This window comes from Balaenoptera acutorostrata, chromosome 11, assembly GCF_949987535.1.
Source record: "Balaenoptera acutorostrata chromosome 11, mBalAcu1.1, whole genome shotgun sequence".
NCBI lineage: Eukaryota > Metazoa > Chordata > Mammalia > Artiodactyla > Balaenopteridae > Balaenoptera > Balaenoptera acutorostrata.
In genome coordinates, this window is record NC_080074.1 from 39,142,111 (window position 1) to 39,169,147 (window position 27,037).

At 40.9% G+C, this 27,037-nt stretch overlaps 2 protein-coding genes and 1 long non-coding RNA gene across 3 annotated transcripts in view; 1 reads left to right on the forward strand and 2 right to left on the reverse strand.

The window, feature by feature from the left end:
* Positions 1-296: 296 nt before the first annotated feature.
* On the reverse strand, positions 297-4,690 carry MYF5 (myogenic factor 5). Its single transcript, XM_007194959.2, has 3 exons — positions 2,847-4,690; positions 1,926-2,001; positions 297-1,527 (listed from the first exon to the last, which is right to left on the reverse strand). The coding sequence occupies exons 1-3, from the start codon at positions 3,345-3,347 to the stop codon at positions 1,337-1,339; spliced, it is 768 nt and encodes a 255-aa protein (XP_007195021.2). The 5' UTR covers positions 3,348-4,690; the 3' UTR covers positions 297-1,336.
* A 6,143-nt stretch (positions 4,691-10,833) lies between these two features.
* MYF6 (myogenic factor 6) lies at positions 10,834-12,724 on the reverse strand. Its single transcript, XM_007194961.3, has 3 exons — positions 12,109-12,724; positions 11,715-11,805; positions 10,834-11,475 (listed from the first exon to the last, which is right to left on the reverse strand). Exons 1-3 carry the CDS (start codon positions 12,625-12,627, stop codon positions 11,357-11,359), a joined length of 729 nt encoding a protein of 242 aa, XP_007195023.2. The 5' UTR covers positions 12,628-12,724; the 3' UTR covers positions 10,834-11,356.
* A 345-nt stretch (positions 12,725-13,069) lies between these two features.
* LOC103019002 (uncharacterized) overlaps positions 13,070-27,037 on the forward strand; it is an 85,198-nt gene continuing 71,230 nt past the window's right edge. The window contains exons 1-2 of the long non-coding RNA XR_452228.3: positions 13,070-13,246; positions 19,750-19,800. This is a non-coding gene — a long non-coding RNA (uncharacterized LOC103019002). The remainder of the gene's footprint in view (positions 13,247-19,749; positions 19,801-27,037) is intronic.

A 27,037-nucleotide genomic window follows, 5' to 3' on the forward strand; every position in this document is an offset into this window, starting at 1 on the left:
TCTCAATGGTAACCTTGTGAGAATTATTCCAATGATTGGCTACCTAATTTTCCACTTATTCTGTTTTCATCTCAATTCATTCTAAAGGAGATTTAAGTGATGAACAATAAAAGACACATGTCCATCACGCACACACAACACAGAAGCATAACATATGATTAATAAAATCAAAAAGGCTGTGAAAAGGAGGAGGGCAGTTGCAGTCTGCTTCACTTTACTATGGTTTGTGTAAAGTTTCTGATGCCAGCACTTTAATAATACAAAAAAACGCTCAATACCTTTAAATATTTTATTGACAATATACTAATGTATCAAGATGTTTTCAGGCAAGTAAATAAATATGACCTAACTCATGATTTCTGATGTACTGTAGATATTAAAATGATGTAATGTTGTACATTCTTTTTGTTTAAAAATATTTTATTGTCCTGAATAACTTCTGTCTTTCCCCCACATACACACACAACTTGACATTATATGGTGCAACATTAAGATAAAAGAAAAATTTTAGTTAGCAGTCTCCCTTGAAATATGCTTAAAATAGAAATGTGGTATTTTCATCTGTGACACCAACAGGACCTAAACTGAGTCCATGAGATGATAAATATTCAGATTTATCTACAAAACCAACTGTTTCAGCCTTTTCAGCCCCACCTTAAAAATATTATATCAATGACTGCCAACTCCATTAGGGGTTCTTTCAACAAAATCATAAACCAAAATGTTTCTTCATTTAAACAATTTTATTTGTGGTGGAATTTCCAAAATCTCTTATATCTTGAAATCATCCACAAAATACTATTTTGTGCTTACATTAAAAAGATGCATTTCTTATAAGAAAAGATCAAAATATATACCATTAGGCAGTATTGTTATATTTTTATTTAACACAATATAATCAAAGGATTAAAGAGACAAGCAAAAAAGTTAAATATATATAAACTCCCTATAACTGATTTACAGCTATTCTAAAGTTTTAAAGAAAAAAATAAAGCTCTAAACATCAGATGTAATATTTTGATAAGCAATATTTATAAAAAATATAAGTTAAGCATTGCAACAAGCTACCTTTGATGAACTGCCCCCTATAAGAAATAGTATCTCTGGAACTATATATCTAAAGCAAGACAAAGGAAAAGAAGAAAAGAAAGTATTAATTGCAATAGTGACTTTTAGTTAAATACACTTTCTTATAAAGTGGCAAGATAATATTTACAAATTTACAACTGAAAGGAAATGTTTATTTACAGGTTGTCTTGCTTTGGGACTTTTTGGGCCTCTTTCCTCCTGTATAATAAGCCCTCCTGGCAGAACTGATCTAGACTAGATTTTTAGTTCATAGCACATGATAGATGAGCCTGGAATTAGAGGCCCCTTGAGTTGCAGGCTGAGAATCGGTGCTGGCAACTGGGGAGAGAGAGGCTGGGTCCTGGAGAGGCAATCCAGGTTGCTCTGAGTTGGTGATCCGATCCACTATGCTGGATAAGCAGTCCAAGCTGGATAAGGAGCTTTTGTCCGTGGCATATACTAAGGATACAAAGAGAAAACCATTAAAAAAAAATCCTTGCTTATGTTGCCCCTTAAGCAGCAGGTCAGCTCCTTTGAAACCCAGAGGTCAGGTGGTCACAGAAAGCCTGATGTAGAAATTTGCAACAAATATCTAGCAATTCATGGGGATGAAGGTGGGGAGTGGAGAAGCACCCCGGTAGTATTTCAAGCAAAAGCTCCTACATCTGTGTGTGTGCATGGATCTGTTAGGGGGATTTTGAGCAGAAGATGTGTGTTTATTTTGCTCTGTCCCAAAACGCCATAAATACCATTCTGTCCTCTTCCCAATACCGCATGGAAGAACAGACTCTGCTTTGATAGGCTGAATTGTGAAGTTGAACTGGTTTTTAAACTCCTCTGAAGTCATCAATTCTTACCATTTGGTACATCAGGACAGTAGACGCTGTCAAAACTGCTGCTTTTTCTGGACCAGACAGGGCTGTTACATTCGGGCTATAATAAAAGACACAAAAGAAGGCATTTGTTTTCAGGTCTTGGCAAAAGATGCTCTGACCTAGGGTGAGGCAGTGCTTGCCCACCAGCTCCATAAGCTGACCACTCTCAAATACCTTCATTGCCTTGATTTAGCAAGGGCTAGCCTCACCAAATTGCAAGGGCACTGAGGTCAATCTCTGCGCTTGGAGAAGAGGAGAGAGGCAGCAAAAGGAAGAGGGCGGGTGGAATTCAGCAGCCATGTGCATTGGGTTAACCATGCAAAATGGATTGGAGTAGAAGGAAGCCACACTAATTCAGAGAGAGAGAGCACTTTCCCAGGGCAAAACCACATTAAAACCTGGCAGCGTTGGCGCAAACGCCCTCTGTAAAGAATGCATCAACATCTTCCAGCCAGGCCTCAGCAGAGCAGGGACTCGGGTCACGCGGGCGTTTCTTTCTTAAGTTACAAACTGTGGGACAGTGGAAGCCTCACACAGTTGGCTTTAGACGTTAGTGTATGGCAGGGGCCACTGGTGGTAATATATTGGAAATAAACTGAGTTGTAGAGAAAACATCTGATTGATCGTTCACAGCCACCTATCTCACGTGACAACCTCCTCCTACGATGTACACTTAGAACTTGGTAGGAAGTCAAACTGAACTCCTGGTCCGCAGCTACCTGTTTCCTGGCATCTGTCTAAATGCGGCACCTCTCTTCTCTTTCGGCAACTGCCTGCCCATCCCCACCCCCAACTATCCACCAGTAACTACTGGCTGTTTGGTCGCTACACCTGGCCTAAATGAGATGTAAAGGTTTTTGCAAAAGATTGGAAGGGCCTAGTGGGTGCAGAGCTCTCTCTTACCATGCCGTCAGAGCAGCTGGAGGTGGGGCTGGTGGGCTCGGAGCAGCTCTGCCCCGGCAGGTTGTAGTAGTTTTCCACCTGTTCCCTCAGCAGCTCCTGCAGGCTCTCAATGTAGCGGATGGCATTCCTGAGGATCTCCACCTTGGGCAGCCTCTGGTTGGGGTTGGTCGTGGTGCACCGCTTGAGCGTCTCGAAAGCCTGGTTGACCTTCTTCAGGCGTCTCCGCTCACGCATGGTGGCCGCCTTCCTCCGATCCATGGTGGTGGACTTCCTCTTGCATGCTTTGCAGGCCCACATGAGGCAGTGGCCGGCCTGGTGGTGGCCCGTAGGTGCTCGCACGTGCTCGTCCTCGTCTGAGCCCTGCAGGTCTGCTTTGTGCGCCCCGAAAGCAGCCACTCGCGGCTCAAACTCGTCCCCGAACTCGCCCTCGGGGGACGGGATGCAGGAGCCATCGTAGAAGTACTCAGAAGGCGAGAACTGGCAGCCATCCATCATGTCCATCTTCTGCGGAGAGGCAGGAGGTGCACCTGGGCAGCAGCGAGATAGGGGAGAAACCGGAGCCTGGCGCCGCTGCGGGCAGGCGAGTCCCAGGCGGAGCTCCCTGGTCGGTTTCTCCGGTAATTAACAAGGGCAGACGCCTGGCGGCCTGGGTCGGCCGCGCTGGGGTTGAGGCTCTTTATATATTCCTGGGGAAGGGAGGCCGGCCCCAGTGGCCCCGCACTATTAGCATATCCCACCGCAACCCCCGCCGGGGCTGTCTGGGCAAACCTCCGCCTTTCCTCTAGAGACAATTTGCTGTTTACTGCCCCTTTTGACGCTAATGGTTTTACTGCATTTCTGCTGGGGCGGGGGTGATGCCTCCCCAACCCGCTTACTTGCACACTCTAGCTTACCTAAACCAAGGGACACTTAAAGGGTGTCGCAGACAAAAGGAACGAAGGAAATCCAACTTTTTGTACGATTGCTCTCACATTAAAAAAAAGATAATTAGTAAATAGAACTCCCTACTTCAGCTGACACTAAAAGCGGACCTGCCTTCCCAGTCCGGGACATGAGGGAATCACTTTATTTTCAGGTGTTTCTCTTTTTCATGAACTTTAGTTGTGTCAGGCATATTTTCAGCCAGTAGGCCAAATAACGGTTGCTAAAAACTTGAAGTGGCACTTTCAATAATGGAGTGGATCTAGATTTTTTTTTTAATCTGTTTTGTTTCTCATCATATTGCCATTTTGTAGGCTCTGTGTTATTGGGGGTAAGCGGGGAGGGGGAAGTTCCTTTTCCCCAAGACAGAGCCCGCTCTGAGTTCTCTATGCTCATCTAAAAGGCGTGGGCTCAGGAGGGCCAGGTGGCCAGGAACACACCTCCCTTCTCTTTCCCGCTTATGCGCATGTTTGCTGAGCGCCTCCTCTTTTGCGCCAGACCTTTGATGGGCCCTCAGCCGGCGGAAGATAGACACTGACTGCATCTCTTAAGATTTGTATTCTAAGAAACCCAGTTTTAGACGGCGAACTTCTTTCCAGGGGTGCGTCTTCCTTCTCCCTCTCTTTCTGCTCCGCCCTGTCGTTTCTACAGACTAAACAGCCAAGCAGGGCTTTGGGGTCGCTAATTTTCTGCTTTCAGGCAAACTAACACCGTTACAGATGCGTCCCAGCTGCCGGCACAGCAACCCTTCTTGGCTCGTGTAAAATTTCCAACTCCTCCAATCCGAGAAACTTCACACACTTTGGCGACAAAAGCCTTCCAGAAAAGCAATCACAGCAGGGTCTTTGAAACTTTGGTGGCTAGAAGGCGAGAGGGGAGGGCTTCCATTTAAGTGACAATGAACCTATTAATCAACTTTTGTCAATCCTCCTCCACCCTTACTTAACCCACTACCAAACCACTTGCCGGTGGGGTGGGGGGGGGGAGCTTGCTGTTTATATACGGGAAAAGCTCTTACTTCAGGTCTAAACAAGTAAAGTATTCTGAGGTTTGGGATCAGGCCTTGTAGCCTCATTCAAAGAGGAGAGAGAGTTCTCACCTTGATCTTGCGTCATACAGTCCAGTAACTGTTGTGACTCCGAACGTACTGGGGGCTGGGGGAGCTTTTCTATGACTTTTTCCTAAAATTATTTTCCGAAAGCAACCCTGGCAGGCAGATCCCTGTCTGCAGGAGCCAGAGGAGTATTAACTTTTTCAGGTGAAATCTGTACTCCAAAGTGAAGGCCCCAGAAACCAGAGGTGGGAGAGTGTCAAGTCACTAAGGTTTGCTACAGACATCCCCGCCGCAGTCCTCTCTTCCAAGTTCTGTCATCTCTAAAACAAAGACACTACCACCACCACCACCATCACCATCTACCCTCGAAAATCAGGCCCTTTCATACCAACGGGCTGCTTAGTAGGCCTGTGGGAAATTCATCTGTACCTTATTTAGGACTATTAACAAGTGGATGCCTTTGAAATGAATAGGTACCCAGGGCTACACCAGATAAAAGAATTAAGTTCCTAAAGAACTCATCCAGGTGGGGTGGAAACATTCCAAACCATGCACATTGCTACCTCTGAAACACAGTAGTGGATAGATACTCTCATCTGGGAATTCTCAGCCAAGTCCCACAGGTTCTGGTCAGCAGCAATAGTACCATTTTCTCTGACTAGAGAGTCCAGAAGTTCACACACTGCTCGAAGCTAAAACTGAGTTGTGTGCAGATTTAAGATTTGGGCACAAATAAACTTTAAGTGGAAGATAGAATTTATCTTGCCTTTCAGCTGATTTCTTTCCACCAGGCACCTAATGTGCTTTGTACCCAAACTGCTCAGCGTGGGATGTGTGGAGCAAACAATTATAAAGAATTTTCTATTTGCCATGCACTGTTCCCAACCCTTTCCATGTATTCACTCGTTTATGACTTCCAACAATTTTGTGGCAACTGTAGCTGGACCCATTATTAAAAGAAGGTAACCCAGCTCAAGGAGTAAGTCATTTGCCCCCGGTCACACAGAATTAGAAACTAGGCATCCCCTTGGAGAGCTTGTGCTCCTAGAGGTGAATTTCGTTTGTTTTTTTCTTCAATCAGTTCGTTCTCACTGCGCGTCCTTAACGCTCCAGAGCAGAAACTCGCAAACGCCGGTCCCGGACAGCTTTCCCTCGGCTCCCGGGCTGGGAAGACGCTGTCACTCAGGCGGCTCTGTCAGGAACGGTGGTTCTCAGAGGTTAGGGCTGTCTTTGGTAAGGTGATCTCAAACAAATTTACCAGAGTGCCGCGGATGAGTGGAACTAAAGAAGCCGAGAAAACACAAGCGCCCGGCGGCTTAATGGGACTTGCTAGGGGGGTAACAGGGTCCAGGGTTGAGGACCCTTGGGACCCAAGTGCTGAAAATAGGATCTCAGAGCACCAAAGTTAAAAAAACGAGACAAAACTTTTAGACCTCTGTCAGGGGCGAGAGGAGAAAGAGATCAAAAAATGGGAGGCAGGATACAAAGAAGGCAGGAAGCCAGCGCCTCCAAGATGGCTGGGCTCCCCTAATTCGGGAGAGTTTCCCCTGCGCTTTTCCCAGGAAAGACCGTGGGAGGGGAAAATGCGAAACTGAGTGAACGAAACAGAGAAAAAAAAATTTTTTTTTGAGTGGGAAAATTGCACAGAGAAGTATGAAAAAAGTTAAAATTTACTTTTTTTAAAAAAGGTCGTTTGCAGTGCTCATCTGGGTGGCCTCTTCTTCTCAGACTAGATTGGCTTTTGCTTCTCATAGAAAAGAATGAAAATACTGTTTTCCACTATTTCTCCAGAGAAGTGGATGTCTTCCATGCAGAGAAAACTCACGATTGTCTATGTAAACGGGTTGTTAGAAATGATACTCCAACACTGACTGTCTGCTAGGAAAGTATCACAGTAGTCAGATGATGGGAGGAAAACTCAGCCCAGCTGGGTGTTATAAATGAATGCCCACCAAGGTTCTGGTGAAGTATCAGTAGATATAATGTTTTTAAATTTTTGTGTCATTTTACATTCTGAATAAAAATAAACACATGCTTAATTTTCTTACAATTTAGACTTGTAAGCAGGTTTTAATTGCAAAGACCTTTAAGTAATCATCAAGTTTTTTTTTTTAAAGAGAACCTATTTTAGTTTAACCATTATGGCAACGATCCTAGTGTTGATGGACAGACCACACCAGCAAAATGATGCTTAGAGCTTCCTTTTTTAGTAAAATTTGCCCACCCTAGGAATTCTGCACAATTGAAAATTCTCCATGCTTCTCTTAGCAGGAGAAATCAAATATACATAGGAAGATAAGTTCAATTCGTTTCTGCCCCTACCTGAGACCCTTATCAACTCCTGGACCAAGGGAGTTGTTCTTGAAATTTTTGCTTATTATATCTGACGTAACAACGTGCTAAACAATTTCAAACCGCTATTAGCTCTGGGAACCAGGCACACCTAAGTAAACACATTAGTACCTGCCAAAGCTGCTGGAAGAATTTGTGGAGAAGACAGCTGAGGAAGACATTGGCCTCTGCTTGAATTCGAAGACTCCCAGGAGAGATCAAAGGCCTAAGTAAGGACCTTTAGCAGCCTTGAGAGTAGAGAAAGTAGCTAGTCCTTGCAGCATTATCTTTGTTCCAGCACATGGCATAGGCATTCCGTCTCACAGGCTGACTCTGAACTAGGCTTGCAAAAAATTGCTTTTTCAGAATGAAACCTCTAGGAAGGAGGGTCATCTTTTGTAACACTTCTTCTGACTTTAAGGGAGTGACTGGAGGAGTCCTTTGGAGAAATGTCTTGATGGCTTAGCTCTTTGAGGAAATGCCATGTTATTGCTAATTTACTAATGCAGTAGAGTAGGAAATGAGATATTCAAAGTTTAAACTAAAATTGTTTAAAAATAGTTTTTCCAGATAAGGTGTTGTAGGAGGAAGGTTTTGAGATGAATAAAAGGGATAAAATATTACTAAGAGAAAAGCACAGATGGGTAAATTCTAACTTTGAGTTAAGAAATGTCTTAATAGGGATAGAGGTCACTTTCACAGCCCAGTCTCTGCCAGTCTCAAGAGGACTTGGGAACACTGAATTTTAGCACCACACCTCCACCCTAAAAACATATGAAAGAGTCTGAAAAAAAAAAATGAGTCCGTTAGACATAAGTGTATTTCCACTACGTTCAGGCTTGAAACTCAATGATCCAGGTGTGATGATTAAAGTTAGTTTCAGAAAGCTGACATTTGACATTCTACAAATTATTTCTATAGTAACATAAAAGAGAAAGTCACTCGTTATTTTATACTTGATAACTTCATGCCTGCCTCTGGAAAGAGGCTCAGTTTTAATCTCAAATTGCTTATCTTTACCAAGTTATTAACATCTTGATTTTCTGCTTCCACAGCCCTGTTTGTTTTGGCTTTGGCCTTAGTCAAGCTTATCATCATTAATATCAAATAAAAACATTTAAATTGCAAACACACCAAGGATTTCATTGGAAAGCCTAACATGTCAGCTATAGCAGTGGAGGTCACATGAAGTCTTTGGGAAATATTTGCTCTATTTAATGAAGAGACTTCTATAGGCAAACTTATTCCAAACAGTTTCTCAAGTTACCCAGCTAAGAGAGATAGAGAGGATTTGATTTGCAAAGGCTGAATAAAATCTATCAGCAATTAAAGTTCATGAATTGATAAAAGCTTTCTGCTGATGAGCAGACTATAACACAAATCTTATTATAAATATATGCGCAGTTATAAAGTAAATGAGTTCACCTGGTCACTTATGACATCTGATTTCAGTTGTGGCATGAATCTGATTTTCCAAAATATAGGGGTGTGCGTGTACATATGCATTTTAGGAAATCGTTATCGATTCTCAGGAAAAAAATCATAGATACATAATAAGCATGATTAATGGGTATACACGCCATCAAGCCATCTTCAGTCACATGTGTTCTGATTAGATAATTTGCAATGCTTGACCACTTATCTTTTAATTAAATGACTCCTCTAATTTGGGGTTTACTAGCTAATCACTCTTGAGAAAGAGCTTTTGGAAAACAGCTGTCAAATACAGCCAAGTTATTCTACAGCCCTTAAAGGCTCCTTCTCATTTCTCCAGGGCTTCTCTTTCAGGATGCATAAGCAATTCAGAGAGCAAGCTTGAAGCCACTGATGTTGACTGGCTCCAAATGCTGGCTCTATACTTAAAAATGCAAGAACTCCTCTCTGTTCCAAAGTATCCTTGTCTCATAAGAGATAACAAAAGAACCCCTTTACAGGTTTTCGTAGGGTTATATGAGTAAACAGGTAAAGTGTTAGTAATGGCTCATTTATTTTACTGCTGGTCTCATTGTTATTAATACTTTCTCAGCCAGAGCCTGCAAAAAAGCTAGAAAACTAAATCTGAAGGAACTGTGGCTTCTGGTGGAAGAAAAGCCTCTTGATGGTCAATTTAGATTTACTAAGGAAAAATAAAAACAGCTGACATTTAGTGTTTATTTTTGTGTCCTGTTTTGGTTAAGAACTTTCTCTCAGTGAATCTTCAGAACCCCAGGAGTTAAGCACTATTATAGTCATCCCCATTCTTTTATAAATGAGGAAACGGGAAAAAGAGAGGAGCAGTGATAGTTCCACGTTTACACCGTAGCGGCGAAGGTTCAGTCCAGTTATGGCGCACAGAGGTTCAGCAGTTTGCATCCACTAACACTCCCACCTACATCTCACACTTTTGAGAGGGATTATCAGTCAAGATCAGTTTCCTCTCTGAAGCTTTCTGCATTTTAGGAGAAAGTGGAATTATCCATACACTCAGAAAATTGAGTAACTATTATCCCCAGGAAGAAGCCTTTTGAAATGCTAAAGGAACAAGATACTGCTCCATGCCTGCGGGGGGCGCGGTCTGTGGCGGCATCTGGAACTCTGGCGGTGGGCAACAAGGTCCAGACTGGAGCGCTGGGAATGAAGTTTGGGCTGGGAAGTGCTGAATTAGATTTGATTTTCACATTTCTGAACTGAGGACTAGCTGTAGAGAAAAAGAGGGAAGGAAGCAGTTAAGGGCGGGCGGGGGGAGTGAAAGTACCATTTACGGAATGTAAGAGAGAAGTAGCAATTCCAAAGAAATAGCTTGCCTCTTTCCTCTGCTTCACTTCCCACTGTGATTCTTGGTGGTCGTTTCTTCCTGAGGTTACAGGATAAACAAACCTGGCACACGTTGTAAAATCCTCACGGTGAGGAGCTCCTGGGGCTTCAAGCCTCTCTGGGGCTTTGCTATTTGGTCCAGCTAAGAGGTTTCATGTGTGTTGTTGTTGTCTTTTGCCCTCAGCCATTTAACCCTTACCTCTCTTGAAGCAACCTTCCTTCAAAGACGCCCACCCCACCTCATGAGACAGATCGTCCCCTTCTTTTATCTTTCTATTTGGAAAACAAACCCAAACCACAAGAGGTCTTGAGGCTATTCCAGTCTTCTAGCCACCAGTCTAGTTCAAGAAAGCCAGGGAGGGACCAGAGACCTGGCTCAGAAGCCAGCGCAGCCCCTGGTGCACCATATGAATGCTTCCTCACGAAGGGCCGCCGGGCCTGTAAAGTCAAAGAGGGAAAGTAATTCGGGCTAAATTAGCTGAAGATTTTTTAGGCAAATAAGCAGAATTTTTGTGTGGTAATTTCTTGTAACAATGAGATTTTCCTCAACTGAACATTCAGTTGTTAACTTTGAGAAAGTAAATCTCACCCAGATCTCCAGGTAAAGGACAGTTAAAACAGAAAGAAAAGGGATGCTGATAAAAGGGAAAAGGGCAGATTTCTTCCGGATGGTCTTCATTTCTAACCACAAGTGTGAGGTCTACATGAGATAGAAAAGTGAACAGTTTAATTCAGACACAGGAAAACAACCCATTTTCCTCCCTTTAAATCAGTCCATAAGTAAACGCCCAAATAAATGGGCTTGGGTGGTTTCTAAATTAAAATGTGGTTCACCTTGATTTATGCCCTCAAACATGTTTTTTTCAGTTGAATCAAATTAGGAACAACTTTGTTCATATAGAAACTTATATTTTAATATTACAATACCAGGATCCTCGCACATTTTATATACAATACGTCACTACACATTTAAAATATATTTCTTAGGTTTACATTAAAAAATGAAAGTACTAAGATTATTTACAAAAATATATTCAATACCACTAACATTTAGATGCAACGTTCCCACTTTGCTTTAAACAGGAATGAACTTCTTTTGAACATGGCACAAAAGGATCACCATAATAAAAGTAAATATATTACAAAACCAACCAAACAAAAACAAAGCAAAACTGCTAGATCTAAGCCACTCGCGGTTCCCAAAATACAAGTCCAAAGCCGAAAGGCTTTTTCATCTGAGCGTGCACAACAGTTTCCGAGAAGTTTCTTTGTGGATATGGCTCCTTCCCTTTCATAAGCTCCTGGGTCTGGGTTCCTAAATATTACTGTAACGTGACCTAAAGGATTAGGCGAAGGAGGGAGGGTGGGATCTTCCTGCTACGTGGAGGACATCCCAAGCCCCGGCGCCGAGTTACTTCTCCACCACCTCCTCCACGCAGGGGAGTTTGTGCTCCTCCGAAGAGATGCTGTCCACGATGGAAGAGAGGCATCGAAGGCTACTCGAGGCCGATGAATCAATGCTTGCCCCTCCTGAGCGCAGAAAACACACACACAAACATAACCCACAAGGAAAGAAGGAGCCGGCAGCCCCGCGCCCCGCGCGAAGCCGCTTGAGACCGCGCGGGAGGACTGGTCCCCGCGCACGGAGCGCCGGTCTCTTAGGGACCGTCCAGGCTCCTGCTGGGCTCCGAGCGCTTTCTGCCCCCAGCGAGCACCCCAGTCCCCTCCCGGGATGTTCTCCAGCGCAGTCCAGTGCCCTTTTACTTTACCTTCCTTGGCAGTTATCACGAGCCCCCTGGAATGATCCGAAACACTTGGCCACTGGGAGCTGCAGGTGCGCAGGAAATCCGCACCCTCAAGCTGGAGGAAAACCGAGGCAGCAGATTAGTAAAGAAACATCGGTTCCGGGGGGTGGGGGTGGGGGTGGGGTAGGGGACCCTTTGTGAGGGGTTCTCTCCCCTGTTTCCCGGGCCAGGTATGAAGTTCCTGCCCGTGATAGGCACCCCGTGTTCACGGGTCACCGGGGGTTCATTTGAGAGGGAGCGGGAGGGGCGGGTGAGGAAGGAGGACGCGAACGGAGACAGAGCAGCTGGAGGTTAAGGCCGCAGGGAAGGCGACTAACGAGCCTGTGCATTCCCCGGCCCCGGCAGCATCTGGGCTTACACTCTCTTGCTTGGCTGTGTAGCTGAAGGGGTCCACCCCGAGCTCCTGCATTTTGTCCTGCTGATCTAGCCGGTGCAGCAGGTCCTGCAACCGCTCTATGTAGTTGATGGCGCTCCGCAGAATCTCCACCTTGGGCAGTCTCTGGTTGGGGTTGGCCACAGTCCGCCGCTTCAGCGCCTCGAAGGCCTCGTTGATCTTCTTTAGCCGCCTCCTCTCGCGCAGGGTGGCGGCCTTCCGCCGGTCGGTGGGGGCAGATTTTCTCTTGCAGGTCTTGCAAGCCCAGATCAGGCACTGGCCGGGGCAGTGGGGGGGCTGCAGGCCTGGGGGCGCCAGGACATGTTCCTCTCCGCTGCTGTCGCTCCCAGCTTCCGGGGGCATTTGGTCCTGGCAGGGGGACAGGGTACCATCACTCCCTGGATACAAAGGAGAGCCCTCCGCCACTTCTAACGGCTGCAGGGTAACATTTTCCCCATCCAAGTAGAAGAAATAGGAGCCAGTTTCAAAAAGGTCCATCATCATGTTCTCCTCCTTGGCCTCTGACTCGGTCTCAACTGGGTGATGGGCTCAAAAACCCAGAGGAGCCACCCAGATGGCATTTAATTAGTGCGGTGACTTAAGTCGCCCCAGCTTTATATATAGAAGCTCCTGAAACTCAATCCAACTTTTAGCTGTCATGGAGCGCCAGTCTCTCAATGTGATTACAGCCAGTGCTCCCTAGAACATCTAGTTTGAAAGAAGACTGAGAAGCGTCACCCCCAGAATGATGTGACAACCTATATGCAGAACAGGTTAAAACAAAATACATAGACAGAATCCAATAATGTAAGCAAAGCATCGAACACTTCAATTTGGGGCAGTTTCGATGCTAACCTGCTTACAGGACAACTTCAGAACAACTGGGGATTAACACTGCCCCATTCCCCTCCCCCAGGCTCATCTGAATTCTAAGTATAGACCCATGATGAAAGATTTCAAAGGCAATAGCCATTGCTCCAAAATAGCTTGGTTAATGTTTGCAGACTGGTTCAGCTCTTTTCTCCCTCCTGCCTGTCAAAAAGGTGCTATTCCTGTGATTAAAACCATTACAGTCCTTCAAAGGTTATACATGACTTTCAGGCTTCAGCCTCAATAGCAGCAGGTAAATCTCTTTCCTCTCTTTTACTAAGGTTGAATGACAATTTGGGAGCTGGAAGGGGTGGCTGGAGGGTGCTCAGATTCCTTCCTTGGCTATCTTTTTTTGGAGGGTGGCAACCAAGATCTGAATTCCGTACCCCTGGAGCAGTAGTACCTATAAGGTAAGGGGTGGGACTGAGGATGGGGATGTACTAAATGTAATAATGTCTCTTGAAAAATAGTTTTAGTGGAAATAAGACTCACACTATAGCTATTTGATATTCCAGGATTCAACGTACTACTCCAAGATGCCTCTGTTAAGGCTCCTGTTCTATAATGTGTGGTCATAGCTTTTTCATTAGCATTCTCGGTATCCACTGACTCCAAATAAGTTCTTTCATAGGATTCAGATGAGAAAGGTAGCAACCAAGATACAAACCAAGGAACAGAATGTTTAGTTGCAGTTTGCCCATGGTCCAGTACACACAAGTATGGTGGTTGAGGAGGCAGTACAAGATAAGGGTGAAGTGCAGGGCCCCTAAATTCCAAAGACGCCTCTTCAAGTCTTAGCTAAGTTAATTTCTATTTATGTGTGCATGGGTAATACTAGGTCTTGATTTCTTTAAGATAACAATGGTTGCCTTATGGAATTTTGGTGAGAATTCGATCAAATGATACCATGCGTGTGAAGCATATAACCTTATATTAGCTGCTTGATGAACATTAGTTATTTAAAGCATAAGGCTATGTCAAGGCTAAGACCATTTCTTATGAAGGAAATAAAGCACAGCTGTAGCAGAGATTTATTTTTTCTCCTATTTAAATTGTTTTATTTTATTTATTTATTTATTTATTTATTTATTTATTTATTTATTTATTTATTTATTTTATATCCCTTCCCTTTCCCTTTCCTTTCCTTTCCCTCCCAGAGCTCTGGAAGGACTCCTTCCAACCTTAAGCTGCCCTTGGGGTGACAGTCAACTCTGGTTTTAGCCTTTATAGTCAGTGCCTGAAAAACTAGATGGAAACATAAGATCTTCTTATTCTACCCCAAGCAGTGATAATTATAGGCTGTGTTCAATATGATTTCATTTTTTAAATGAATAGACTGAAGACAATGTCCTTGGACTCAATGGTCAGACAACGTAGAAACTAGTTACATTTTTTAGTTAAATCACTTATTCCAAAAGATAATTCTTCATAGTCTCTTCCTATTGAGCCACAGACTTGGGATGTTTGACATTTTGTGCTGTTTTTACATTTTTGTTATGTGCAGCTGAATAATTCCTTATAAAGTGTGAGAACCATTTTTCTGTTTTTGGAAAAGTAGGAGGCACAGGGAATAATAAGAAGCCAATACTTTTGTGACATTTTCTCCTATTTCTGCCATTCCCCTAGTTGCTAATATCAGCAGTTGAGACTCCAGATTGGAGGCTCCAAGAATTCAGGGAATAGCCTAACATCTATTAAGGAAAATTACCCTGTGCTCTTAACCTCACTCTGTGCTGTATCTTATAATGTGAAGACAATTTGAAAAGTCATTTTAACCAGTAAAGTTATATAGCATTATTGCTAAGATTATTAAGATAACGATATCTGAAATTCATTTATTCAACATTTTTGGGGTACCTACTGAGTGCCAGATAGCGTCCTGGGTGACAAGAATAAAGTGGTGAAAAATGCTCTCTTCTTATGGAGTTGGAATCCAGAAGGGTGAGTGAAATTGACTAAATGATTAAAAAATAGGAGCAATAACACTGGAATTGGGTGTGGAAGACCTAGATCACAATCGTTTTGGGCCTATGAGAACTCAGTCAACCCTAATATCTCAAATTCTCAGTTTTTTCACCCATAACATGTATAATGACAAAGACATCATACTCTCAAAGGTCATGATAAAGTTTTTCAAAATGTGAAATCGCTTCAAAAATGTTGCATACCTATAAAAGTATTTTTATTACTGCAATTAGGTATAGAGAAAAAATGAGATAAGAAAAAGATCACTTCTAGGGAATTTTGTTGCTTGGGTGACAGAAGTAACGAAGCATTGACATATATACACTACCAAATGTAAAATAGATAGCTAGTGGGAAGCAGCTGCATAGCACAGGGAGATCAGCTCGGTGCTTTGTGACCACCTAGAGGGGTGGCATAGGGAGAGTGGGAGGGAGGCTCAAGAGGGAGGGGATATGGGGACATATGTATGCATATGGCTGATTCACTTTGTTGTACAACAGAAAGTAACACAGCATTGTGAAGGAATTATACTCCAGTAAAGATGTATTAAAAAAAAAAAAAAGAAGTAATGTTTAAGGTGACACCATTCTTAGACTCACCACTGATTTTAAGAGGTATCGGGTAGATATGAGAAAGTCTGCACATCATGAACCTGCTAAAGAATATGAAAGTGTGCACTTTCTCCTTCATTTTTCCCTTATTTAAGTGTTGCCACTGGAGAAACAGTGAGTTCAAAATGTAGAAAGAGAAGATTCTAGAAAGAAGAAGAAAAAGCTTTGGGGTGCTGATCAAGAGCAACTTCCCAGAAAGGGGTGGCATTTCTTTGTGTGAATTCAACTATCACTATTGAATTGTCATTTCTTATCAAACTACAAAGCCCCTTTCACAACATTCTCTAGAACTCAGGCCAATAAAATTAGTGTTGTTATTCACCTTTGTTCAAACAGATTTTTCCCTCTTTTGTTGTTGTTTTGGGGATTGGGAGTAGGGATGGGAAGAGAGAAAAAAAGGAAATGCCAGCTTGGGAAATAACCATTTTTTATTAGATTAGGTAATGGGAAAATACACAATGATTCCAGACAACTAAATACGGAACTCTTGGAACTCAAACAAAATGTGAGATGCCTGTAATTGCAATTACATTATTTCTCAGTACAACTTGGGAGACACGGATCTTGACAAGTGGTCACAACAGGTTTATCCTCCAAGGTTTAAACAGTTCAAATATATTTTTTTAATTATGGAAAAAGTAAATAATAATAAGAGAATAATAATATTGTGTCAATAAATCACTTCAGGGGCCTAGAGTTCATTCATAACAAAATGTGAAAGTAAGTTAGTGATAGAATTGAGAGTTTTCAAATAGTTTACCACCGCATTATTCTTACTTCATGCTTAGTTATTTGTAAATGCATTTTCTTCCCATCATCTCCACAAAAGCTTGAGTATGTCCAGTTCTTCTTCTCCGTGAAAAGGAGTGGGAGGAAAAGGATTATGGCCAGCTCAGCCAATGGTGGATTTTAGCTATGAGCCTTTGGGAAGGTGCTATTATGTGGTAGAAAAACAGTCTCGGAGTAAGCCAGAATCTAAGCTCTAGCCATTCTTAATTATACATTCCAAGCCTCAGTTTTATAAGAGATCAAATGGCATATGTAATATATACATCACAGGTTTGTTGTTAGCATAAAATGGAAAAAAAATATATGTTGAGTCCTTGTTATGGAATATGCACTCAACAAATTTTAATTTCCTTCCTTCCCCTACTCAATTCATAAGGCCTCTGATTGAAATAGCCAAAGGGAATTAACTGAAATACCTAGATTTGTTAAGGCAGATGTTTAGGATAAATTTAGGGATTTATTTGTGTTAATGGGGCAATGGAAGTGAAAATATTAGAACTAGTGACTCTGATAATTGTGTTTCATGTATTTATGCCCTCAACAAATTTCCAATTACTGGGGGACAGACACTAATTAAAAAAATGACACAAATGACTACCTGAACTAGGAACTTTGGAGGAAAAGAATGTGGTTCTTTATGAGTGTGTAACAATGAAGAGTCTGTCATGAATGGAAGCTTGCGAAAGGATGGTCTGGGGACGTAAGTTCCTGAGATGTTGGGTTGGTATTTCTAGGGAGCAGAGTTGAAGAGTTTTAACAGACCTGTGGATTGGAGTAGTGGTGACGGTAGGAGGAAGGTCAGGGAAGAAGTAGACACAGGGTTAGTCAGAAACTGATGAAGAGATTTTTGTGGGTTATACCTAAGGAATTTGGCTATATTATTGCATAGTTGGGTTCAAAGAAAGCAGTTTCAGTTACAGCTGAGAAAGTAGACCTGAGGGCCAGATAGAAAGTAATTATACTTTTTCAACAGTGGAAAGAAAGAGGAGAAAAGGGAGTAGAAGAAAGGGGGTGGAGGTGGGCAAGGAGAGAAAGAAAATGAACAGCACTAAGTCCAGCCTGCCGGGAGAAGAAGGGTCAACTAACAAGGCCAGTGAGTGCCCCTAAAGAATAGAAGGTGAAGGAAGGGCCTGCTGACTGAAAGGGAAAATTCAGAAGAGGCAGATTAATGCTTTAAACTTGTGGCTGCTAAATGAGTAACCTGAACCCGTGCACCTGTAATTTACCTAATCTGCAGACAGTGTGTGCCCAGAGATTCCCGAACACGAACTCTGTGGTAAAAATAGTTTGCACTTAGACTGACAGAACATTCGAGTTACTTCAGAGGACATGGGGGAGGGGCACAGACCAAGCAGAGGAGAAGGGAATGTTTTAAAGGCGAATGCTCTGCAACTTCCAGACTGTGGCAGTGAGAAGTTGGGCAGAGAAATGGGGCTGGACCTGGATTACGGGGACTGCTGTGCAGCTGCCTTTTTCAAAATAGCTCCGAAGAAATGTGTCCAAGACGAGCAGAGGACGAACCAGAGAGGCTGCTCTTCAGATTTCTCAAATATATTTTTCCCTCTTTGCTCTCACCCCCCTTTCCCTTCCACTTGGGAATAGAACAGGACTTCCACAGAAACCTGTGTTCAGTTCATGTACTAGACACAAAATGCTACTGAAAGAGGCTACTGCTCGTTTATTTTCTTTCTTTCTTTTTTTTTTTAATAAATTTTTATTTATTCATTTATTTATGGCTGTGTTGGGTCTTCGCTTCTGTGCGAGGGCTTTCTCTAGTTGCGGTGCGCGGGCCTCTCATTATGGCGGCCTCTCTTGTTGCGGAGCACAAGCTCCAGACGCGCAGGCTCAGTAGTTGTGGCGCACGGGCCTAGTTGCTCCGCGGCATGTGGGATCTTCCCAGACCAGGGCCCGAACCCGTGTCCCCTGCATTGCCAGGCAGACTCTCAACCACTGCACCACCAGGGAAGCCCTGCTCGTTTATTTTCTAAGCACAGTGTCCAGGGAAAGAGACCATAAATGCTCGTCTACCTGAGAAACTCTTATTTGGTGCTTAAAAAATGAAGTTCTTTTTATTATTCTGCACTCTCCCTATTTTCATTCAGATTTAGGAGTTTGAGAGCAACATTTGTGATCCATTAGAACGTTTTCAGGTTACGTATTCCTTCCCTGTGGGTCACCAACTGGCAAAGGTTTGCTTAGGACAAGTACCCAGGAGGTCCCACTTTCAGTACAAAGACTGGGAAATCCTGGACAACTCAGAACAAGTTGGTCACCCTACTTCCAGGAAAAACAGGATAGATGCTGACAAGTATCTATTCATAAATAAGAACAATGAACAGAGTGCAGTATATGTAAAGTAGACTCTCTTCTTTAAACATAATTATAGTGATTACAAATACGGGGTTTGATGTTAGATCTGAATCCTAGGTCAGCTCTGCCACTTGCTAATATTTGACCTTGGGCAAGTTATTTAACTTCTCTAAGTCTCAACTAGTCCATAAAATGGAAATAATATTACCTTATAAGGTTGTTTTAATGATTAAAACAATGTTAATAAACAATATACAGTGTCTAGCGCATAGTAAACAATACAAATTGGTATTATATTATTTAACTTTTGATTGAAGAAAAATCATCCATCTATGTGTCACCTCAATAAATCATACTTTGCTTTTTTTGTCTTCCATATGACCAAAAATTTTATATAATGTAATAGTACATAATGTAAATTTTGTATTACATAATTTTAAGAACATAGATATAATACAATACCATGTATATATGGTCTTTTTCACTTAAAATATTACGTAAACATTTTCCATGATGCTATGTAAAACTAATGTTTAAAATTTCTAAGATATATGGAATGATTTTTCAATGTTATTTACATCTTTTAAAAACTAAATGAATTGTGATATTCAGATGACCCAAATTGTAGTAGGGTCTGATGTTACTAGCTTGTTAAGCTAAACAGATGTCTCTAGTATAGAATGGTTAGCCAAGTATTTTGTTACTGCCCTCCAACTGGCTGGTTATGACATATTGTCCAAAATAGTTGGTGCTTTAATGCCTATGTCACAGCCTGCTGTGATAAATAGTCACCACTGTACAAACACATTTATTCCATAAAGTTTTTCTACCGGTTTGGAAAAAAAAGTTGTTTAATCAGACGTACACACACATTTCATACTTTTTCAGAAGCTCAGACATTTCGCCTTGAGATAATGCATGTTAGCTTTTAGGATAGTAAGTGATAGAAACATGGCAAAAGTTATAAAATGTTTAAATTGTATATAATCTGGTGCTTTTTAAGTACAGGGATTATATTTTCAATGTGCCACTAGTCACATACAAATTAATCATGTTAAGTTTTATCTTCCCTGATTTCAAGATCTGGCCTAGATGCTGTGATTGGAAAAGCCGTGCTGTATAATTTCACAATGTAAGTATAATCTTTTTATTAAATCATTTAAATTAATTTTTTATTTTCTTCTGTTTAAATATAAACTATCATGAGATTTAAGCTGTAATATTCCAGAATTTGTACTTTTAGAGTATAGAATAAAAAGTAGTTATATATATTTTATTTTGTAAAGTTGTAGCCATTACTCAATTCTTTTTTTTTTTTTATAGTTTTTTTTTTTTAAGTATTTATTTATTTATTTATGGCTGTGTTGGGTCTTCGTTTCTGTGCGAGGGCTTTCTGTAGTTGTGGCAAGCGGAGGCCACTCTTCATCGCGGTGCGCGGGCCTCTCACTATCGCGGCCTCTCTTGTTGCAGAGCACAGGCTCCAGACACGCAGGCTCAGTAATTGTGGCTCACGGGCCCAGTTGCTCCGCGGCACGTGGGATCTTCCCAGACCAGGGCTCGAACCCGTGTCCCCTGCATTGGCAGGCAGATTCTCAACCACTGCGTCACCAGGGAAGGCCCCATTACTCAATTCTGAAAAAGAAAAGTTGCAGTCCCTGTGTCAAAGTGCTTTAAATAAATGATTTCATTACATCTTCACAATGTTTTATCACGTATGATTTATCTCCATTTTAAAGAGGGAGTAAAGCAATGAGAAATGCATCTACTTGCCTGAAAATCACATGCTTATAAACTAAACTCTGGCCCTTACAGCAGTAATTTATACAATCAAAATGAAGTTCTTACTCTGAGCCTCCTTGCAGTGCCCAATAGAAGAGTAGTCTTCAGTGGATAAAAAAAAGTCTAGGGGCGAACTGCCTTAGAGGACCTTTGAACGTTTATTTGGCAACCTGTAGGATAACTTCCGTTTTTCTAGTGACCAAAAGAGGCACTGTTGCTAGCTGTTGGCTGAGACTTGGACCTGTGTTGTACTTTGGGAACTAATGATGCAATGCTATTTTCCACGTACAGTGCCATGTACAGGCAGCCTGTCCCAGAGGTCATGAAGCTGATGCTCAAGTTCAAATGCTTGAAACTCATGGTCTATTTGATTGTTTTAAAATATACAGTAAGAAGGAAAGAGAAAGACGGAGTAGGTTAGCACACTTAAGATAGGGTAAAAGTGGGCTGGAGAGACCATACTATACAAGTCTTGAGTTACACAATGCATATATATCCTGTCTTTCTCCCTTCCCCTTCAGTCTGCCCCACTTACAGTATCTACAAGAACTAGAATTGAGGGTGATCAAAGGATTTCAGCAGATGGAAGGTGTCTGAACAAATACACGGGTGCTCTATACACCTAGTCAAAACTACAGCTCACCTATAATCTACTGGGCAGCCAGCAGATTCTGTGGTCCAAACTGGATTTCACCGATAAGTGGTCAGTTTAAGACTTCTTAAATATTGGGTCTCTCAGGCATGTTTAGTTATTTGATGCTTAATTGGCCCTCCATCCCTTTCTATGTTGACAAGCATAGGCTACGCTTACTTTGTCTGTCTCTAACCTGTTTTCCAAGCCATTTGCTTTTATATTTAGTTTCATCTATTCTCCCTATTTTTTCCTCTTATACTCTATGGTAGGACTGAATGTCCTTAAATAAGAGCAAATGTATATTATATCTTTTTTCAGAAGTTCTTTACATGTTTTCAAATAGAATTGCTATCGCTTGATATTTTCTAGTTTCTTGCCTAATTTCTTTGAATTCTTTAACATAAATCTATCTTATAAAAGTTTCATAATCTCTAATTTCTATTTGCCACTTCCCATCCCTTGTTCTTTGCTTCTTTTTGAAAGTTGCAAAAAAAGATAGCTTGGGCTTGAAAGAGTCTTTTTTTTTTTTTTCTCAAAATGGTGGGTACGTTTTGTTCCAAGAACTACCACATCAGCTGAGTGCAGAATTTCTTTCTAAATTTGTTTTCAAGAAAACAGACGATCATATGCTTTTGGAGATCAACAAAGTAAGGTGCTTACGTAGCCCTTAATAAAACATTCTTTTTACTAAACACAGAGTAATGTGGATTGTGACAAGCATGACTCCTATGATGGATATTTGGTAAAGTATGATTCTCTTTTCATACAAACCAGGGCTCTATTAACATGGTTTCCTCAAGTCTACTTCTCACTTCCAAATCCTCTAGGAATTGACACCAACTGTCCATTTTGACACTTGTTCATTAATTTCCTTTCAATGGGACTATTCTCTTCTCTCAGCTGTTGTAGCAATTTAAGGTTTTACAGACTCTTCTGGTATGGCTCTTTGTTGAACATTCTTTCTGTTTTCAGACTATATAACACCAGAGCCTGAAAGTATGTCACAGAGTCATTAGTGTAGTTCACCACTTGTTCCATTATCCACTCTCACAGAGGGAGACTTTAGCTGACCCCTTAAAAACTGAAAAGGGCAAAATCAATTAGTTCTCTCCAGCAAGATTTAATGGTCTTGATAGCAGTAAATCTGTGCTTCCTTTCCTAACCTGCATCATTCTACACACCTGACCTGACTGCATCCAATAGATCTCTAGTTATAAACTTCTTACAGAAAAAAAATTTTTTTTCCTGTTTGGGAGGTGTGTGTACACACGCTGTGTGAGGGAGGTCATTTCACTGCCATGACTGTAAGCGCTAACAGATCCCAGGAAACAGAGAATGATTGTTGTATCTCTTGTGAAATATGAACAACCTTGCTAATTTTTATTCATGATTGGGAAACCCCAGCATTTTGAGGATTAAAGGGCATAAAAATGAATAATACAAGAATGGCTGTAGAAGAGTATAGTATTTGTTTTGTAATAAAGTGAAGTGGGACCGTGTGACTTTTCCATGGTGCAAGTTCTTTTCTTGTGTGTCAAGTTTTGTTTTGGGTTAGTGAGAAACATCACATCACGAAGAAAGAATGCAAGAAGCAAGGGCTGCTTTACACTTTACCAATCTGTTGTGCTGTTCCTGGAAATTTTTGCATTTGAAGTTTGACAGAAGGTAGCAAATTTTGTGTGTGTGGTTGCTATGCTTAAAAATAAGTATATAATAAGTGATATTTGATTGTTTTATATTATTTTACCATTTTATAGATGAACATGGTTTAATCTTTTAGATTTTCTTTCATCTTATGATATAATAGCACTAAGAACATATGCTGCTTTTCTAACTAAGTAATTTCAGGATATTAATTCTTTAATGTTCCCTATATAATTCTAAGACAGCTAGACTTCTTATGTTTCAAACTTTATTTTTACTTCTTTGAGTGTTTGCTATTTTATATAGCTTTCTAAAACTCTCATAGCAGAACTTTTTCTTTAATCTTATCCATTTTAATTCATCAAACAGCTTATTTTTTCCTGACTTTGAAGAAAATCCCAGTCTTCTCTATGGAATAAGTTATCTTTTGAAGATTAAAGTGATGATTAAAATCAGCTTTTGGACATATGATAATACTATAATACTATTTTTGGCAGTGGTGTGTTACTTAAAAAGTTTTATAAATACATTATCTTAGCAATAACTTCAGCCGCAGGAAAAAATGAAGCACGATCTTATAAGATTAGTGTGAGATTTCCTGAGGGTGCAGTAATTTAGCTCTACCTTCAGAAGTGGGCAGCAAGACTTTTCTGGGACTCTGGGGCTTTTAATAGTCTATCTAGTATAAAGGCAAATAATGGAGACAGAGGAGGAGGGAAGGGGGAGAGGCAGGGAGGAAAAGAGGGAGAGAGGAGAGAGGGAAAGGAAAAGCTAGAAGGGGAAATGAAGGGTTGTGAAGTCATTCTTAGTTCAGAATTGACCACTAGACTTCTATCAAAATCTACTCTTTTTAAAAAATCACAGCGTTTTGAAAATCAAAGGCCTTAGAATTAAGCACATGTTTTATTGGTGGGTTACTTGTTCCTAAGCACAAGTATCCTTCCTTGGTAATAGAATTTGCTGAAAAAGCACAGAATCACTGGAAGCTTGATGTTGTCTCGTATGTTCCTATTTCAAAGTTTATGACTGTAAGAAAATACTCACAAGAGACTATTTGTGGGGTGTGGATCATCAAACGATTTCTACTTTTCACATGTCTCATATTGATTACAATATTTGCTTCTATGGTTATTCATAACCAAGCACTTATCACATTGCCCTTTAATGCTTATTTATTCATATCATCCACTCTATAGAGCAGGAGCTATGTAATCATCATTGCTTAGAAGATCACCTGGTGGAAAACAGGTAGTATGTAATCTCTGCTGAGTGATAATTGTTAAAACCCACATCATCTTCTCTGAGATGAAGTGGCATTTTCCCTTACTGGATATTTATTTCTATTTCTATTTGGGATTTGTTTAAATTTTTTGGTGCTTTGAACAAAACATTTTTTGTCTCGATCAGTGCAAGATATAATGCTCATTTTATTTGAGTAGAAGTTCCTGGAAACTTCATGGGACAAGAGGTGCTCTACTCAGAAAAACATTATATAGCAAGATTTATTTTTGGAGCTGAAATTGCTAAGCCTTAGATACTAAGTCTAAATAATTAATTGCTAAGTCTGGTTGCCACAACAAAATTAGAGTACATCAATTTGAGTTAAGGCACTCATGCTATGTTTATAAGAAGAGAGTATGATAGTTTATTGGCTACTTGTTTTAAAAGTATTGGTGGGTTACTTGTTCCTAGTCATCCAGCTCCTGAATACCTGGCCATCCTTGTTTTTCTCTGGCCTCCATGTCAACGAGAGTCTCTATTTTACCCAGCTGGCCCTGAGAGTGAAAGCCTTATGACAGTGGTTATCTTACCCTTGGCCATTCTTCTGGACACTCTCCAGAAGCTGGTCTGTGTTGCCACCTTTTCACTTCTTGAACCCTGCGGGTCCAGGGTTTCCTGGGTCCCTGAAGGTAATCAGAATAGTATGTATGGAACCCAGCACTGGAACTAGTAATCCTTAACTCCCCTCTTTGTATCCTTCAACTTTCTTCTTCATAAAGTCTTGGCTTTATAGTAATAAGATATTTTAATTTACCTTAAAGTAACTTAATTTTGTACATTTTTTAGTCCAGTAAATATTCATTAAAAAAATGGTATCTTAAATGTTGCATACCGTGTAACCCATTTATAAGAGGACTTTGAAATGATTACAGTAGTCTGTATAAGGTGCTGTTGAAATTACCAGGCCTCAGTAAACTTCTTAGAAAAGAACACGAACTAGTGGAACACCTAGTAGAGCAAGCCTCTCCTTTCACGTGACTTAATTTGGCAGATTTTTTTGATGGATTAATTTATTAAATTTTTTTAATAAATTACATATAATTCAGGCCCAAACTCTGAAAGCAAAATGGTCATACTTCTAGCCAATGCCATAAACTCCCCAATTAGCTTATTAGGTATCTTCATGAAATTTTGATGCATTTCTTTTGTTGACCATGATGAGAAGAAAAAGGTTTGGAAAGCACTACTCCAAACTGTTGATAGTAGTTATATTTAGGTATTAGAATTTTGGTTGATATAAATTTAAAAGAGTTTTCTGTAATTAAAAAAAATCTATAATAAGCATTCTCTAGTTTTGTAATGAGAAAATAAAATGAATATTATTTAAGAAAATCAAATAAAAATAGGAACTTAGTCACAAGTAGAACTAGTACATCTGGCAAATAAGACAGAATCTTAATTTTTAGGACAGGAAACAAGGCCTGTACCATATTTGCAGCAAAATTCTCTTGATGCTGCAGCAAAATTCTCTTGAAGGAATATACCTAAAATTTCCCAAGATAAGGACTAAATCTTCCCAGAGTTTGGGGTGAATTGCTTTTGATATACAGAGATGAGGATTGTGGGAGCTGGGAACCATGTAACTTTCTCCAAATGATAAGCTTCAATTATCTGGGCAATTCAATTATGGGAATAAGGTCCTTCCCAGTTATAACAGATTACGGTATATGCTACTTTAATTCAATTTATTGGACTGGGAAGTAAGGTTACTCAAAGTAGCCCAACAGTCTAAACTTCAGTTTGTTTGTTTTTTCTCATGAATGCTGTATTTTTTATTGAGATACAATTCACACGACATAAAATTCAGCCTTTTAAAATGTACAGTTCAGTGGTTTATAGTATTTTCACAGAGTTGTACAATCATCACCACTATTTCCATCACCCCCAGAAGAAACCCTGTATCCATTAGCAGTCACTTCCCATCTCCCACTCTGTCCCTGGCAACTACTAATGAGCTTCTATGGATACGCCTATTTTGGATAGTTCATATAAATGGAATAATTACAATATGTCTGGCTTCTTCTGTAACCATGGGTGAAATCCATTTCACCTGCCTTCACTCATCAAGGTTTTAAGACTTTCAGGTCCTCTAAGCAGCACATAGCCTGAACAATAAGGTGTCTGACCGAGTTGTTTTCCAGGAACTTGGAGTCAGCTGCATCTATTTCAAGCTGAACCAAGGGTCAGCTGTGTCTAGTTTGAGCTGAGCTCCTTAGGACTGGGAAGGACCACTAAGCCTTGAACTGGGCATGCGCAGGCATCTGCCCTCGTGAACTTTAGAATGTGAAGAGGCCTGAAGCGTAGTTACGCCTGCGCAGAACAACAATTATCGCACCTTTTTCTAATCACCTTTCCCCGTTCCCCCTCGCCTCAGACAGCCCTGCTTCTTTTTTCTTTAGCCCATAAACACCCAAGCCCCTTGCCTTCTTGGAGCAGATTCGAGACCTGCTCTCCCGTCTCCTCACTTTGCTGCAAACCTCGGCATCTCACCGTTTTAGCTTGCTGCACGTTGGGCAAAACAAACCCGGTTAGTACCACCTTCACTTAGCATAAAGTTTTCAAGGTTGATATGTGTTGTATCATGAATAAGTACTTCATTCCTTTTTGTGGCTGAATACTATTCCATTGTATGGTTAAACCTTATTTATCCATTTTTTGGCTATTATGAATAATGTTGCTATAAAAATTTACGTACAAGTGTTTGTGTGGAGCCATTTTAGTTTGTATTTTTGAACTGGCACCAAAATAAAGCCCACACAATGTGATTAGTTGATAAATCTTTTAAGTCGCTATGGTTCCTCCTCTACAACTTTATATCTTTTGCAAATTTGTTGAAGAAATTGAATCATTAGTCCTGTACAGTTTTCCAAAATCTGGATTTTGCTGATTGCATTCTTTTGGCATAATTTAACATTCTTCTAACATCTATAGTTTCATTCATTGGTAGCTGGCTGTAGAGGCTTGATTGGATTCAGGCTTGATGGGGGAGGGAGGGCTGGCAAGATTACATTATAGTCTGTTATTCTACAAA

What these genes read in the sequence shown, in the direction of transcription:
- MYF5 (XM_007194959.2), bottom strand. Translation starts at nt 3,347, where the DNA reads ATGGACATGATGGATGGCTGCCAGTTCTCGCCTTCTGAGTACTTCTAC. An exon ending in CCAGCTGCTCTGACGGCATG is followed by an intron (nt 2,002 to 2,846) that starts GTAAGAGAGAGC and finishes CTTTTATTATAG; the next exon opens with CCCGAATGTAACAGCCCTGT. An exon ending in CTGTCCTGATGTACCAAATG is followed by an intron (nt 1,528 to 1,925) that starts GTAAGAATTGAT and finishes TTGTATCCTTAG; the next exon opens with TATATGCCACGGACAAAAGC.
- MYF6 (XM_007194961.3), bottom strand. Translation starts at nt 12,627, where the DNA reads ATGATGATGGACCTTTTTGAAACTGGCTCCTATTTCTTCTACTTGGAT. An exon ending in ACACAGCCAAGCAAGAGAGT is followed by an intron (nt 11,806 to 12,108) that starts GTAAGCCCAGAT and finishes GTTTTCCTCCAG; the next exon opens with CTTGAGGGTGCGGATTTCCT. An exon ending in CGTGATAACTGCCAAGGAAG is followed by an intron (nt 11,476 to 11,714) that starts GTAAAGTAAAAG and finishes TTCTGCGCTCAG; the next exon opens with GAGGGGCAAGCATTGATTCA.